At 43.3% G+C, this 14,307-nt stretch overlaps 1 protein-coding gene across 3 annotated transcripts in view; it reads left to right on the forward strand.

Annotated features, from left to right (window-relative positions):
- The window catches only part of cemip2 (cell migration inducing hyaluronidase 2), a 79,420-nt gene that overhangs the window by 64,041 nt on the left and 1,072 nt on the right, over nt 1–14,307 (forward strand). For all 3 annotated transcript variants that reach the window (XM_041186708.1, XM_041186710.1, XM_041186709.1), the window contains exons 18-23: nt 656–864; nt 3,840–4,022; nt 6,883–7,102; nt 8,124–8,225; nt 11,051–11,193; nt 11,784–11,893. In XM_041186708.1, the coding sequence (XP_041042642.1) occupies nt 656–864; nt 3,840–4,022; nt 6,883–7,102; nt 8,124–8,225; nt 11,051–11,193; nt 11,784–11,893 (967 nt within the window). The remainder of the gene's footprint in view (nt 1–655; nt 865–3,839; nt 4,023–6,882; nt 7,103–8,123; nt 8,226–11,050; nt 11,194–11,783; nt 11,894–14,307) is intronic.

Raw genomic sequence — 14,307 nt, forward strand, 5'->3', positions numbered from 1 at the left:
GATACTTAGGTTGGAATTTTTCGTAGGTGGTATGGGGCCCACTACAGAGGCCAGAAGTGGGGAACGAGGCTGCTTTTGGCGGATGGCGGGATACAGGGGCCACATTTTACCAGCGACAGTTAAGTGGTTGCCTTAGGGGCTGCACCATCCCTATAAAAGGACAGCAGCCCACTCCCAAGAGCTGCCTGCCCAATCAGAGGGCCAGCAGCCTCAGCAATACCACTGCGAGAGGTGGTTGCTGATGGGGCAGGTAGGAGACCTGGGGCCTGCAGCATGTCGTCTAGAAACATATTTCCGATGACCACTGGGCCCAGTGTTGGAGAGGAACTCCTTCCATGAAATTGTTAGGGACACAGGGCTGCCTTCCCTGGCCATAGCCCCCTCATTGTGGCATAAAACTTTCTCCCTCAGGGCTGTTGCTGGGAAGGCCCTCTATTTAGCTAGTGGGGTGCGGTGGGGCGGGGGGTGAGCCACTATCAGCAAGATACCTCCCACCTGCCTCTGAGGGTCTGCAAAATTCCAACTTTTGTCTAGAGGAAGGACCACTTGGCTTTGTGTGAACGAACAGAGGTTTGGAAGTGAAAAGACCAGTGGCACTGGAGCACCTGGTTATTGGGTTAATCACTGTGTGGTGACGTTGTAACTATCGTTCCAGGTTTACATACAAACTCGTCGACCTCAAAATCTAACCATGACCATTGTCAGGGACGAATATTCCCAACATTCCATGACCCTACGCGGCATCAATCAGCGAGCAGACTTCCAGCAATACCAGCCTGTCGTAATGCTCCAGAAGGGGTACACGATTCATTGGAATGGCCGGGCACCAGAGGAAACCTTTCTGTATCTTATAAACTTCAATAAGTAAGCTATGGTTTCACACATCACTGAAACACCTTGAGAGGCAACTGTCACTTTTCAGTTGCTATGTACTGTAACAGGGCACGAATATCTCTATAAGTTGAAAAGCTTTTTAAAAACGTTATTTTTTTTTGCCCATCAACGTCCGTGATGTTAACCCTGGGAAACCCGGAACTAAATCATGTTTGAAAATAACGGCTGTGTTAATGAAGCACACTTCTATTATTGAGCAAATTGCCCAGTGATTTCCGGGGATGTAGAGTTACACTGAGTTGTGAATCTTCAGAACCTGCCGGTTAATTTTCTCCACTCTGTCGATCGCTTTACACCGCAGCATCTCACCCTCAACCTCCCTGTTATTTTAAAGAACTTGCTGCATTTGCACATTAACTGCCCATTAAACCTGCCACAGAAATTAGGGCTGGTAATTAAGAGCGTAAGTACTCTGAACACTGCAATAATTGCAACAACACTGTGGGTGATGGTGGTGGAACAGTGATGTTACCGGACTAATAATCCAGAGGCTCTGGCTAATCCTCTGGAAGCTCAGGTTCGCATTCCACCATGGTAGCTGGTGGCATTTAAAGAAAACAGTGGGTACTGTCCCTGCCTCTGAGCCAGAAGATCTGGTTTCGAGTCCTAATCCAGGCCTTGATGGAAAGGTGTGTTCATAACGTGGCCAAACAGGTTATCAAGCTGCAAATCCTCCCAATATGCCCATGGCAGGGAGGGATGGGTTGGTCTTCTGGTCAGCCATTCTTGATCTGGAATGCAGCCCCTCAAGCCTCTGGCAATAGTGGCCTGTTCCAGGGAAGACTAGCTACGGAAGCAGATGTAAACATGTGCTTCATGCATGAGAAGAGAATCAAGAAGAAAAAGTTGAAAGTAAAAACCCATCTGGTTCACTAATGCCCTTTAGGGAAGGAAATCTGCCATCCCTACCCAGTCTGGCCTAAATTACTATTATTTATTCTTTCACAGGATGTGGGTGTCGCTGGATCGGTCAGCATTTTGTTTTATTGCCCATCCCTAATTGCCCTTGAGAAGGTGGTGGTAAGCTATCTTATTGAACCGCTGCAGTCCATATGGTGTAGGTACACCCACAGTGTTGTTAGGGAGGGAGTTCCAGGATTTTGACCCAGTGACAGTGAAGGAACGGCGATATAGTTCCAAGTCAGGATGGTGTGTGGCATGGAACGGAACTTGCAGGTGGTGATGTTTCCCTGCATTTGCTGCTCTTGTCCTTCTAGGTGGCAGAGGTCACAGGTTTGGAAGATGCTGTCAAAGGAACCTTGGTGAGTTGCTGCAGTGCAGTGTGACTCTAGCTCCACCAACGTGGTAACTCTTAATGTCCTCTAAAATGGCTTTGCAGTACTCAGTTCAAGGGCAATTAGGGATGGGCAACAAATGCTGATTTTACTGGTGAAAGAATAAAAAAAACAATAATTGTTACAGCAATATCAGTCAACCTCAAGGCCCTGAAAGCAAACAATTTAAACTGTCCAATGTCATTCCTGGAGCTGCTAAATTTGTTTTAGAGATCTTTTAAACATTTAGATTATTTACTATTTTGATGTTTTTCTCATTTTCCATTCTCTCTTTTTTCTGTCTTAACCCATTCTTTCTTTCCCTCTCTTTATTTCTCTTTCTGTACCTTCACTCCATTTCCTTCTAGGTCTTTCCTTTGTTTCATTCTCAATCCTTAAATCTCATTAGTTATGGAGATAGGCTGTTGGTCCCATTGTTCACTGAGGCCCCAGATGTCCTGTTGCCCTCACCGCACCGTTATCAGCTTACACTCCAGCGAGTTATGGCGCAGAAACATCTTGGAGCTAAAGAGTGGGGAAGATGTCTCACTAACAGGGCTCGTTGTGAGATGCCACACTCCAGCAAAATTTGGCCTTTCCCTAATCTGGACACAGAGTGCAACAGTGCGCCCTCCTAGATCACATATTGTGTGGTTACCGTCAGAACTAAGTTCCATCATACCACGTATTCTTTTATTTCCCATTTTCTGAGTGGAATTGTTCATGTAGTACTGAATTAGGGTCAAGCTGTTGCATGGCGACAGGTTCACAGAATCACACAGTGTAGAAGAGGCCCTTCGGCCCATCGCGTCTGCCCTGACATGTGAGAAACACCTGACCTACCTACCTAATCTCATTTACCAGCACTTGGCCCATAGCCTTGAATGATATGACATGCCAAGTGCGCATCCAGGTACTTTTTAAAGGATGTGAGGCAACCCACCTCCACCACCCTCCCAGGCAGCGCATTCCAGACCATCACCACCCTCTGGGTAAAAAGGTTTTTTCTCCTGCCCCTCGCCTTGAACTTATGTCCCCTCGTGACTGACCCTTCAACTACTGGAGAACAGCTGCTCCCTATCCACCCTGTCCATGCCTCTCATAATCTTGTACACCTCGATCAGGTCGCCCCTCAGTCTTCTCTGCTCCAACAAAAACAACCCAAGTCTATCCAACCTCTCTTCATAACCTAAATGTTTCATCCCAGGCAACATCCTGGTGAATCTCCTCTGCACCCCGTCCAGTGCAATCACATCCTTCCTACAAAGTGGCGACCAGAACTGCACACACTACTCCAGCTGTGGCCTCACCAAGGTTTTATACAACTCCAACATGTCCTCCCTACTTTTGTTTCTATGCCTCGATTGATAAAGGCAAGTGTCCCATATGCCTTTTTCACCATTCCACTAACATGCCCCTCCGCCTTCAGAGATCTATGGACACACACCAAGGTCCCTTTGTTCCTCAGAACTTCCTAGTGCCATGCCGTTCATTGAATATTTCCTTGTCAAATTACTCCTTCCAAAGTGTATCACCTCACACTTTTCAGGGTTAAATTCCATCTGCCACTTATCTGCCCATTTGACCTGAAGATTTTCCCCCCACAAGCTGTCCTTCTATGTGTAGTCACGACCAGATCTGTTCATTGGTTTTGTATTTTTGTTTTTGTAGAGATGATTGGATCCAGATTGGTCTCTGTTACCCGCAAGCCACAACTTTCCAAGTCATAGCTGATATCTACCAAAGACAAAACTCAACCGCCCACAGTGTGGAGGATTACGTAGCAGTGCCTTCTCTTAAAAATATTCAGAGTAAACCAAAGGAGAGACAATATTATTTTGACAACAGTACTGGGTATGTTCATTCTTTCCTCTGTAGATGTTTCCTGACTGGTGGAATAATATGCTGGATGTTTAACAATGCCCAACGACAGAGGAATCTATTTGACCTCCCATCTTTTTCTTTAGGAAATAACAACTTGTATTCGTATAATACCTTTAACATAATTTTTTTAAATCTCAAGGCGCTTCACAGTGGTGATTTAAAAAAGGAAAATTTGATACCGAGCCGCATAATAAGGCAGACGGTCAAAGACGTAGGTTTTCAGGAGCGTTTTAAAGACAGGGAGAGCGCGGCAGAGAGGTTTGGGAAGGGAATTCCAGAGCTTAGAACCAAGGCACGGCCACCAATGGTGGAGCAATTAGAATCAGGAACACTAAGTGGCTAGAATTGGTGAAGTGCAGAGATTTTGGAAGGTGTGGGGCTGGAGGAGATTACAGAGGTAGGGAGAGGTGAGGTCAAGGAGCGATTTGAAACCCAGCATGAAAATTTTATAAAACTGAGGTGTTGCTAGACTGGGAACCAGTATAGGTCAATGAGTACAGAGGATGATATGTCAGCAATACCCTCTCTACCTCTATCCTTTTAAGACTCTCCTTAAAGCCTGCTTCTCATATGTTCTTATGTTGCTCAGCGTCAGAATTTGTTTGATGCTGTTGTGAAGTGCCTTCAGACATGTTGTTATACCAAAGGTGCTATGTAAATGCAAGTTTGTTGCTGTTGTTGACCCCCCCCATAGAAAAATGATATTAAGCTTTTTTTCCGACCTGCGACATTTCATTACACAAAATAACACCATATAAAACTGTCTGTGGAATTTAATATCCACACAGTTCCTAATCCTAGATCAATTTAACAACTGTACAATTCTCAGATTGTCCATGTAGAAAAATGTCAGATGTAACTTATTTAACAACTTTTTAGAATTTGTGGCCAACGGAGTTGGCTAAATACTCAAGAGGGGAGAGAATTTTGTAGAGCTGTGAGGGAAAAGAGCTGGGCAGTGGGGCTAATTGGATAGCTCTTTCAGAGAGTCGGCACAAGCATGATGGGCTGAATGGGCTCCTGTTGTGCTGTAAAAATTGATGAAATAAGTGAACAACCTGAGTGATACCTAGAGCTGATCGAGCAGAGGAGTTTTTGCAGGACCAGTTTGAGGAATTGGGCTGTTCAGAAATGAGGTGCTACTGCACCACCAACTGTTGGGAGGCCATTATCACGACATGAGAAGTTTGCAGAGGCAGTTTCCATTCTAAATTTGGACAAGGTTTAAAATGGTTAGTGATGGTTATGGGGGAGGAGGGGAAATGTTGACCGAAAATGTTTTCGGATGCAAAACCTTGATATTTTTTAACACTATATATTAAGAGATAGTGCATGTGTTTATATCTTGTCCCTGATCAGGAATTAATTATGCCGTTGTACATACGAACATACAAATTAGGAGTAGGACTAGGCCACTCGGCCCCTCGAGCCTGTTCCGCCATTCAATGAGATCATGGCTAATCTGATTGTAACCTCAGATCTACATTCCCACCTACCCCTGATAACCTTTCACCCCCTTGTTCATCAAGAATCTATCTAGCTCTGCCTTAAAAATATTCAAAGACTTCGCTTCCACCGCCTTTTTGGGGAAGAGAGTTCCAAAAACTCACGACCCTCTGAGAGAAAAAATTTCTCCTCATCTCTGTCTTAAATGGGTGACCTCTTTATTTTTAAACAGTGACCCCAAGTACTAGATCCACCCACAAGAGGAAACATCCTCTCCACATCCACGCCGTCAAGACCTGTAAGGATCTTATATGTTTCAATCAAGTCACCTCTTACTCTTCTAAACTCAACTGGATACAAGCCTAGACTGTCCACCCTTTCCTCATAAGACAACTTGCCCATTCCAGGTATTAGCCTAGTTAACCCTCTCATCCTTCCTCAGTATGGTGACCAATACTGTACACAGTGCTCCAGATGTGGTCTCACCAATGCCCTGTATAACTGAAGCATAAGCTCCCTACTTTTGTATTCAATCTCCCTCGCGATAAATGATAACATTCTATTAGTTGTGGTGAATTGATTGTAAGATGTCTTGTGATAAAAAGGATACAGGGGCACTGGGGAAGTAGCAAATAACACTCAGTTGTGGCTTTCAGAAGAGAATTGGATAATTATCTGAAGAACAAATTTGCAGGGCTATGGGGAAAACACAGGGGAGTGGGGCTAGCTGAGGTGCTCTAGCAGAGGGTCAGCATAGACATGATGAGCCGAATGGCCTCTTTCTGAGCTGTAACCATTCTGTGACTCTACAAGGATGATATCAAAACTGAGAGAGTCCAAGCTCGCTGAGTCTCCTTTCTCTAGCGAAGAGAGGGCTGAGAGGGTGACCTGATCGGGGCCTTTTAGATTATAAAGGTGTTGGATTGGTTAGAAACGAAGATGAATATTCTCACTTGTGTAGGAAGTCCAAAACCAGAGGATAAAAATATGAGAGAATCACCAATAAATCCAATCAGGGAATTCAGGAGAAGCTTCTTTACCCTGACTGTGGTCAGAATGTGGAACTCGCAATCACAGGGAGTGGTTGAGGTGAATAGTTTGGATACATTTTAAGGGGAAGCTGGATAAACACATGAGGGGGAAAAGAATAGAAGGATATTCTAGTAGTGTGGGAGGGAACTTGTGTGGAGCATAAATGCCAGCAAGGACCAGTTGGGCCGAATGGTCTGTTTCTGTGTTGTTGATGTAATGTAGCTGACCTTGGAATCAATTCAATAAAAGTCCAAAGGGCAGTTTTGCATGTTGAGAAGTTGATGCCACACGTGCCTCTCCTGCATTGAGGAAAGGAAGGAAGTCTCATCTCTCCCTCTCTCCTTCCTTTTAGGCTGCTATTTCTTATGCTCCAGGCACGGCACCGTCGGGAGGGACACAGTTACTGCTCCAAAGAGGGCTGCGAGCGAGTAAAGATCACGGCCACTATGTGGTCGCAGGGCGTGAGTAACTGCATGTCCTCTGGCTACCCGAAATATTCCACAGCGCCGAAAGCCACGGTAGCAATGCCACCAAAGAGTTCCAATAAATGTGAGAACTGTGGGGCTTCTCGGGTAAGTTCTTAAATCCAACACAGTCAGGCGACTCTGCTCCTTTGGCTGATCATTCTGTGTGTGTTGTCATCTATTGCTCATATAAGGGGAGGTGGTGGCATAGTGGTATTGTCACTAGACTGATAATCTGGGGACCCAGTAATGCTCTGACAACCTGGGTTCAAATCCCACCACAGCAGATGGTGGAATTTGAATTAAAAAAAATCTGGAATTAAAAGTCCAATTGTCATAAAAACCCAACTGGTTCATGAATGACCCATCATTACCTTGTCTGGCCTACATGTGACTCCAGACCTGTTGACTCTTAAATGCCCTCTAAACAAGGGAAATTAGGGATGGGCAATAATTGCTGGCCTGGCCCACATCCCATGAACAAATTTTTTTAAAAGCACCTTTTCTGAGCGCAGGGTGCCCCAAAGCGCTTTCCAGCAATGAAGTACTTTCGAATTGTGGTCACTGTTATAATGTAGGAAATGCAGTAGCCAACTTGGGCGTTCTGAGATTGTGAAATACGCTTTACAGTTGAGGGGTGATCTAATCATAGTGAATAAAATGACTAAAACGATTTGATGGGGGTAAATAGTGGGAAGTTATTTCCTTTGGTTGTGGGTGGGGAAAAGTGATGGCAGGGAGCCCAGAGCAAGGAGGCAAAGCCATAAAAAAAGGGCTTTCCAGGAAGCACTTCACTCAAAGTCTAATGAAATCAGGAACTCTCCCCTGTAAAAAGCTGTGGTTGTTGGGAGTCAATTGAAAATTTCAAAGCTGAGATTGACAGATTTTTGTTAGGTGAGGAATATGGAGCAAAGGTGAGTAGATGGGGTTACGATACAGATTAGCCATGATCTAATCGAATGGCGGAATAGGCTCAAGGGGCTGAATGGCCTCCTCCTGTTCTATGCTCAAGTTCTTTTAAATTCAAGCAATTTGCTCCCCCAGGTGCTGGTATAACCTGAAGAGCATCATTCCCATTTGGATGGTTTTTCAGATGAGAGCTAATTTCGATGTTATTTATATTCTGCAGCTAGTGTTTACGAGTGATCCACACAAAACCTACCTCTTCGTGCAAATCCAATCACTCAGCAAAGCTGCGATTCAGCAGGAACACAGAGAGTCCTTTATTTCTGTAAGTAACCCATGAGCTGTTCCTGTCACCTTCATCGAAACAGGAATGAACAGAAAAGTTCATTGTACAGAGCATGATTCAATGAAAATGTAACATGACAATAAGCGGGAAAGAATGTGGGGTTGTACAAATATTTAGAATCCGCCCTCTTCTGATAACATTCTACAAATAATGGTTTCTTAACTAAGGTCATCCAAAACTCTGCTGCCTGTGTCTTAACTCACATCGAGTCCAGTTCCCCCATCACCATCCTGTGCTCACTGACCTATATCAGGTCCTAGTCGAGCAACACCTTGATTTTAAAATTCTCATCCTTGTTTTCAAATCCATCCATGGCCTCATCCCTCCCCATTTCTGTAATCTGCTCCAGCCTGACAATTCTCCGATATCTGTGCTCCTCTAATTCTGCCCTCTTATGCATCCCCCATCATGATTGTTCCACCACTGGTAGGCCCCAATCTCCAGAATTTCCTCCCTACACCTCTCTGCACCTCTACCTCACTTTCCTCTTGTAAGACACTCCTTAAAACCTACCTCTTTGACCAAGCTTTTGGTCATTTGACCTCGTATCTCCTTATGTGGCTCGGTGTCATACTTTGTTTTACTGTGAAGCACCCTGGGACGTTTCATTGGGTTAAGGTGCTATATAACTATAAGCTGTTGTTGGTGAAAAGCTGGTATGAAAATGAGCACCCCATCATTAAAAGTGATCTACACATTGACATCCTTCTAAAGATAACATGGGGGAAATGTTCTTTTCTTCCTATTTTGATTATGTTCATCTGACCCCAAAACAGATGAAAAATCTTTTAATTAATTTTTCATCAAGCTGATGAAAGAATAAAGGATTTGACTTGTTCTGTTTGGTCTCTTGGTTTCGCGCAGCTTAATGTATGCATTGTTTATATACACACAGACTAATAATTGTTAGTATGCAATTGTGGCATCAGTGGTGACTGATCCCATCAGTCTTTGATTTAAACCTGTGTTGTCAGGCATATAGGGAGATGTGTAGATTGTTACCCATGGTACTGGAGTTTGATAACAGGAATCTTAATCAAGAGGTGTGTATCTTTGTGTCACGCTGATGTAACGAACGTAACTGAGAGGTCAGTCTAACCCACAGTGCTTTCTTTCTGTTGTTGGTCTTGGGATCTTCATTCAGCCAGGAGGGAGTGTCAATGGTCAGAAAATTAAAGTTTACATTGCACCTTTTAAGCATTGCTTGCAAGTGTAGCTTTTTCCTTGCAATGTAGAGGAAGAAGGTGGAAAATCATTGGCAGTCAAGGCAGACCGAAGTGGTATTTCAGAAAATAGTAATTGATTTATAATAAATAGTTATAATAACCAATTGAAATTGTGCATAGGGGGATCATTGGATTGTTCTTTTTAGAGCAGAGCAGAGAAGGGTAAGAGGCAATTTAAATTTTTTTAAGATCATTAAGGATTTAGATAGCATATGTAGAGAGGCCTTGTGGTGCAGTGGATAGCGTCCCCATTTCCTGGGCCAGAAGCTCCAGGTTCAAGTCCCACTTCTGGACACTTGATGGCCATGGAAGGTGCATTCATAATGTGGCCAAACAGGTTGATTATCAGCCTGTAAATCCTTCCAATATGTCTGGTGGTAGACAGTAAAGAACAGGAGAGATTACTGTTTAGAAGGCAACAGCAAACCACTGCAGTACTTTTACAAATAATATCAAGGACCAATCTAATGGAAGTCCATGGTGGCTGACGCCCTATTAGGCTGTGGAACCTGAAGGAGGATATAAAGATAAACTGTTTCCAATGGCTAAAGGGTCGATAAGCAGAGGACATGGATTTAATGTGATTGGTAAAAGAGTTAGGGGCAGTGAGTGCTTAAGATTTGAATGTGCTGCCTGAGAGGGTGGTGGAAAGAAATTCAATAGTAGCTTTCGAAAGAGAATTGAATAAATAAAAGGGGGAAAAAACTGTGGGGCTACTTGGATAGCTCTTTGAAAAGTGTCAGTGCAGACTTTGGTCTGAATGGTTTCTTTCTGTGTTGTATTATTCTATGTTTCTACGGGCAGAATACAGATCATCCCAGATCAGATTAATTTGACTTGTCTAATGAATAATTAGTCACAGACACTGTTTATCTGGTGTTAAGCTTGCATTACCCCTGTGCCAAGTTCTAGGTAGCCCCTCATCTTTCCTAAGTCCACATAGCGCCAGTACACATTGAACTGCCCTCATGTTGCTGAACATCACGGTGAAATTTTCAATTGATAGGTTTTTGATAGCTAAGGGATAATGAGGGCTACAGAACCAAGATGGGCAGATAGTTTAATTACAGACCAGCCATGATCTAATTGAATGGTGGGACAGGATGGAGGGGCTGAATGGCCTCCTCCTGTTCCTATCATTTCATCCAGATAATATGTCGATGCAGCGATGTTGAAGGGTGGCATAGATTTTCGCTATGAAGACACAGAGGGTAAGAAACTATTATGGGAATAGGGTTTTTGAATAGCTCCCACTGACTTACATCCTGCTGTTGGTTGTACTGGCGTCGGGAAAGCATCAAGCCACTGGGTTGTGATCGAAAATTAGCGATCCAAAGCTGGGATACTGTTGTGCGCCTCCTACTGTGAAAATCAAGAGTGGTGGTGGTTGGATGCTGCGATATCTTGCCCGCATGTGCTCCAGTTAGGTTTGTGCATGTTCAAAGCGGAAAACCAGAATGGTTTCTTATACTCATTTTAAGCCCAATGGAAGATTAGCGGAGCAACACTGACGGACACCTGTTCACCACACCCTTTTATTATCTGTCTCCAGTATAATGACAAAATGTCTCTTTTTAGGTGAATGGCACCAGGTTTCCATTTCAAAGGGGATTCTTCATGGTGTTAGTTGATGCCTGCAGTGGAACGGTTACCAAAAATATATCGTTTGCCAAAGCTGATGTGGCCATGGCCAAATACCTGAGCACTGGCATCTCTCAAAGGTAGGCCAAGGAGAAAGCGACTTCCAATTTAGAATGTGGAATTGGACAGGTTCTGTTTTTAATTCATTCTTGGAATGTGAACATTGCTGCAAAGGCCAGCATTTGTTCCCCATTGATTGTGGAGCTGGAGGAGATAGGGACAGGCGAGGTCATGGAGGAATTGGAAAATCAGGATGAGAATTTTAAAACGGAGGTGTTGTTTAACCAGGAGCCAATGCAGGTCAGTGAGCACATGGATGAGTGGTGAAGAGTGCTGTTTCTGTTCAGGAAAACGTAATGCATGGTTTAATCTCACTGATACTGGCTGGGTAGGTCAGAAAGCATTTCTTCACATTAAGGATAGTAGAAATCTGGAACCCTCTCTCCCAAAAGACTGTTGAGGGTCCAGTGAAGGTTACAGCGCTGAAATTGATAGGTTTTTTTTAGATGGGTCAGGGGATTAAGAAAGGTAGATGGAGTTAAGATACAGATCTCATTGAATGGCAGAACAGGTTGGAGAGGCTGAATGGCCTCCTCCTGTTCCCATCTTTCGATCAGTCGTGTGCCCTGTAGCTTTGCATCTGTCAGTAATAGAGTGTTTCCTTTTCCAGATCAATTATTTTATTAGGTTCAAAAGACACAATTAGTGGGGATGTTGAAGCCATTTCTGAAAAGATGGTCCCACTGGGCACAGCAAAACCTGCACAACTTCGCAAAAAAGGTACGTGTCTTTGGTCCTAACATTTATCAGCAGCATGTCAATGCATAGAGTATGTAGATATAACTTGTGACTTCTTTGTTTGTGTGATGTGGGCATCGCTGGCAAGGCCAGCATTTATTGCCCATCCCTAGTTGCCTCTTTAAAAGGTGGTGTTGAGCTGCCTTCTTGAATCGCTGCAGTCCATGTGGTGTAGGTATACCCACAGTGCTGTTAGGAAGGGAGTTCCAGGATTTGGACCCAGCGACAGTGAAGGAACGGTGATATATTTTCAAGTTAGGATGGTGTGTGGCTTAGAGAGGAACTTGCAGGTGGTGGTGTTCCCATCTATCTGCTGCCCTTGTCCTTTTAGATGGTAGAGGTCATGGGTTTGGAAGGTGCTGTTGAAGGAAGCTTGACAAGTTCCACTATTCTCTTGTTTATTAGTGATGTTTAGGCCCATTTACTGTTGCAAGTTTTATCAATTGTATATATTTTTTCTTTCTGCATTTTGAATGAAAGCACAATTTGAATGTAAACAAAGCCTCAAAAATGTGACGAAAGAATGGAATGGAAACTTTCCTTGTGAAATGTGATTTACACTGGGCTGGATTTCCTGGTGTTCTGGCTTTCTGATTTAGTCTGCTTGGAGCTCACTCAAATTAATTTCTGAATCCCCCTTGTTCGGCCCTAATAATCAGAGTGAGCCTCTGGTTTATCCTGAAGTGAGGTGGCAGCCGTGGCATGTTGATCAAAAACTACATGAAAGAATTTTCTCTTCCTAACACTGAACAGACTTGCATTTATATAGTGCCTTTCACAAGGTTAGGATATCCCAAAGTGCTTTACTGTTGTAAAGGTGGAAATGTAAAACAGCCAATTTGTGTACAGCAAGCTCTTACAAATGACGAGTGTCTATTGTTGAGCGTTTTTAGTGTTCATTTCCCAGGTCACTAGGGAAAAACACAATTAGTGGGGATGTCGAAAGAGCAGTTAATGTTCCACCTGAATGGCAGCACTTCTGTGCTGGTGGGGCCAACCTAGATTTTGTGCTCAAGTCTCTGCAGTGGGGTTTGAACTCACAACCTTCTGACTCAGAGACAAGTGTGCTATCCATAAGGCACTGCTGATCTCTAACTTGCTGATGGACCCAGCCTCAATCTCTTCCCTCGACCATTGCCACAATAGAGCAAACAATATAGATCAAATATGTGCGTCTGTGACAAGGCAGCAATGTTTCTGAAGAAAACTGCCTCTGTACGTTGGCTGGTACCTGAGGGGTTAGCAATAGGAATCCATTGTATTATAAATTCAAATGTAAAATTGTTCAGTACTGCTTCCTAATGTTGCTCTGAATATTCTGAATTAGTAATACTGAATAAAATCTTCATTTGCAGCTATAAAGTGAGTGCTAAATTGCATTTGAGGCATTTAAGATATGAACTGTGGCCTTATAAAAGGCAGAGTGCCATTTATTCTGTGAAAGTACAAGTGAATTCTTGACAGTCAAAGTGGGAAACAGAATATATATTGATTAAGATAATCACAGCATTTTAATCACACACAAATTCCAAGTGGGAATAATGCCTCTAGAGTGACCCTGTAAATATTTGAGAACAAGGAATAGAAGACAGTGATGTATCTAGGGTAGCTGCGCTTAGCAATAAAACCTGAATGAGCTCCTCTCTCATGTTGTTCAAGATACATGATCAAGATATACTGGAGCAATTTCAAGGCTGTAATCTCATTCAAGCATTCAAATGGCAGATACAAGCCATTTGAAGTATGACATTCTTGATTCTTGATGCAATTTTAAATCCATTCGATGAAATTACTGCCTGTATACACTCCCCATTGTCTCTTATTAACATCCTGTGGTTTTGAGTAGCGTGAGAATTAAATTACAAATCTGTCAGGTGTCTGATAATATTGCTCATGGTTTGTCTGGCTCACAGTTCTACTGCTAAAACTGGCTTATTCCTTTATTAAGGCCTTTGCTCCTATTGATTCTCCTCTTAGAACTGTCACAACATTTCCAATCTCTCATTAGCATGTTGCAACACAGAAAGAGGCCATTCAGCCCATCGTACCTCAGAGTTGGCAGAAATAGTTATTCAATAGTCTTACTCTTCACCCTGCTCTTTCCCCCATAGCCCTATAAATTCCACCCCCCCCCAACCCTGTTCAAGTATTTATCCAATTCTCTATTGAAAGTTACTTTTGAATCTGTTGTCACTACTCTTTCCAGCAGTACATTCTAGATCATAACTGTGTGTGCAACAAAAAAATCTTATCTCTATTCCACCCCCCACAATCCTTGGGTTGTTTTGCAAATTATTTTAATTCTGTGTTCTCTGGTTACTGACCCTCCTGCTGACAGACACAATTTCTCTGTCTACTCTATCAAGACCCATCCATCAATTTCTCGTTCTCTCTTC

The sequence above is a fragment of the Carcharodon carcharias genome, chromosome 4, assembly GCF_017639515.1.
Source record: "Carcharodon carcharias isolate sCarCar2 chromosome 4, sCarCar2.pri, whole genome shotgun sequence".
In the NCBI taxonomy this organism is placed as follows: domain Eukaryota; kingdom Metazoa; phylum Chordata; class Chondrichthyes; order Lamniformes; family Lamnidae; genus Carcharodon; species Carcharodon carcharias.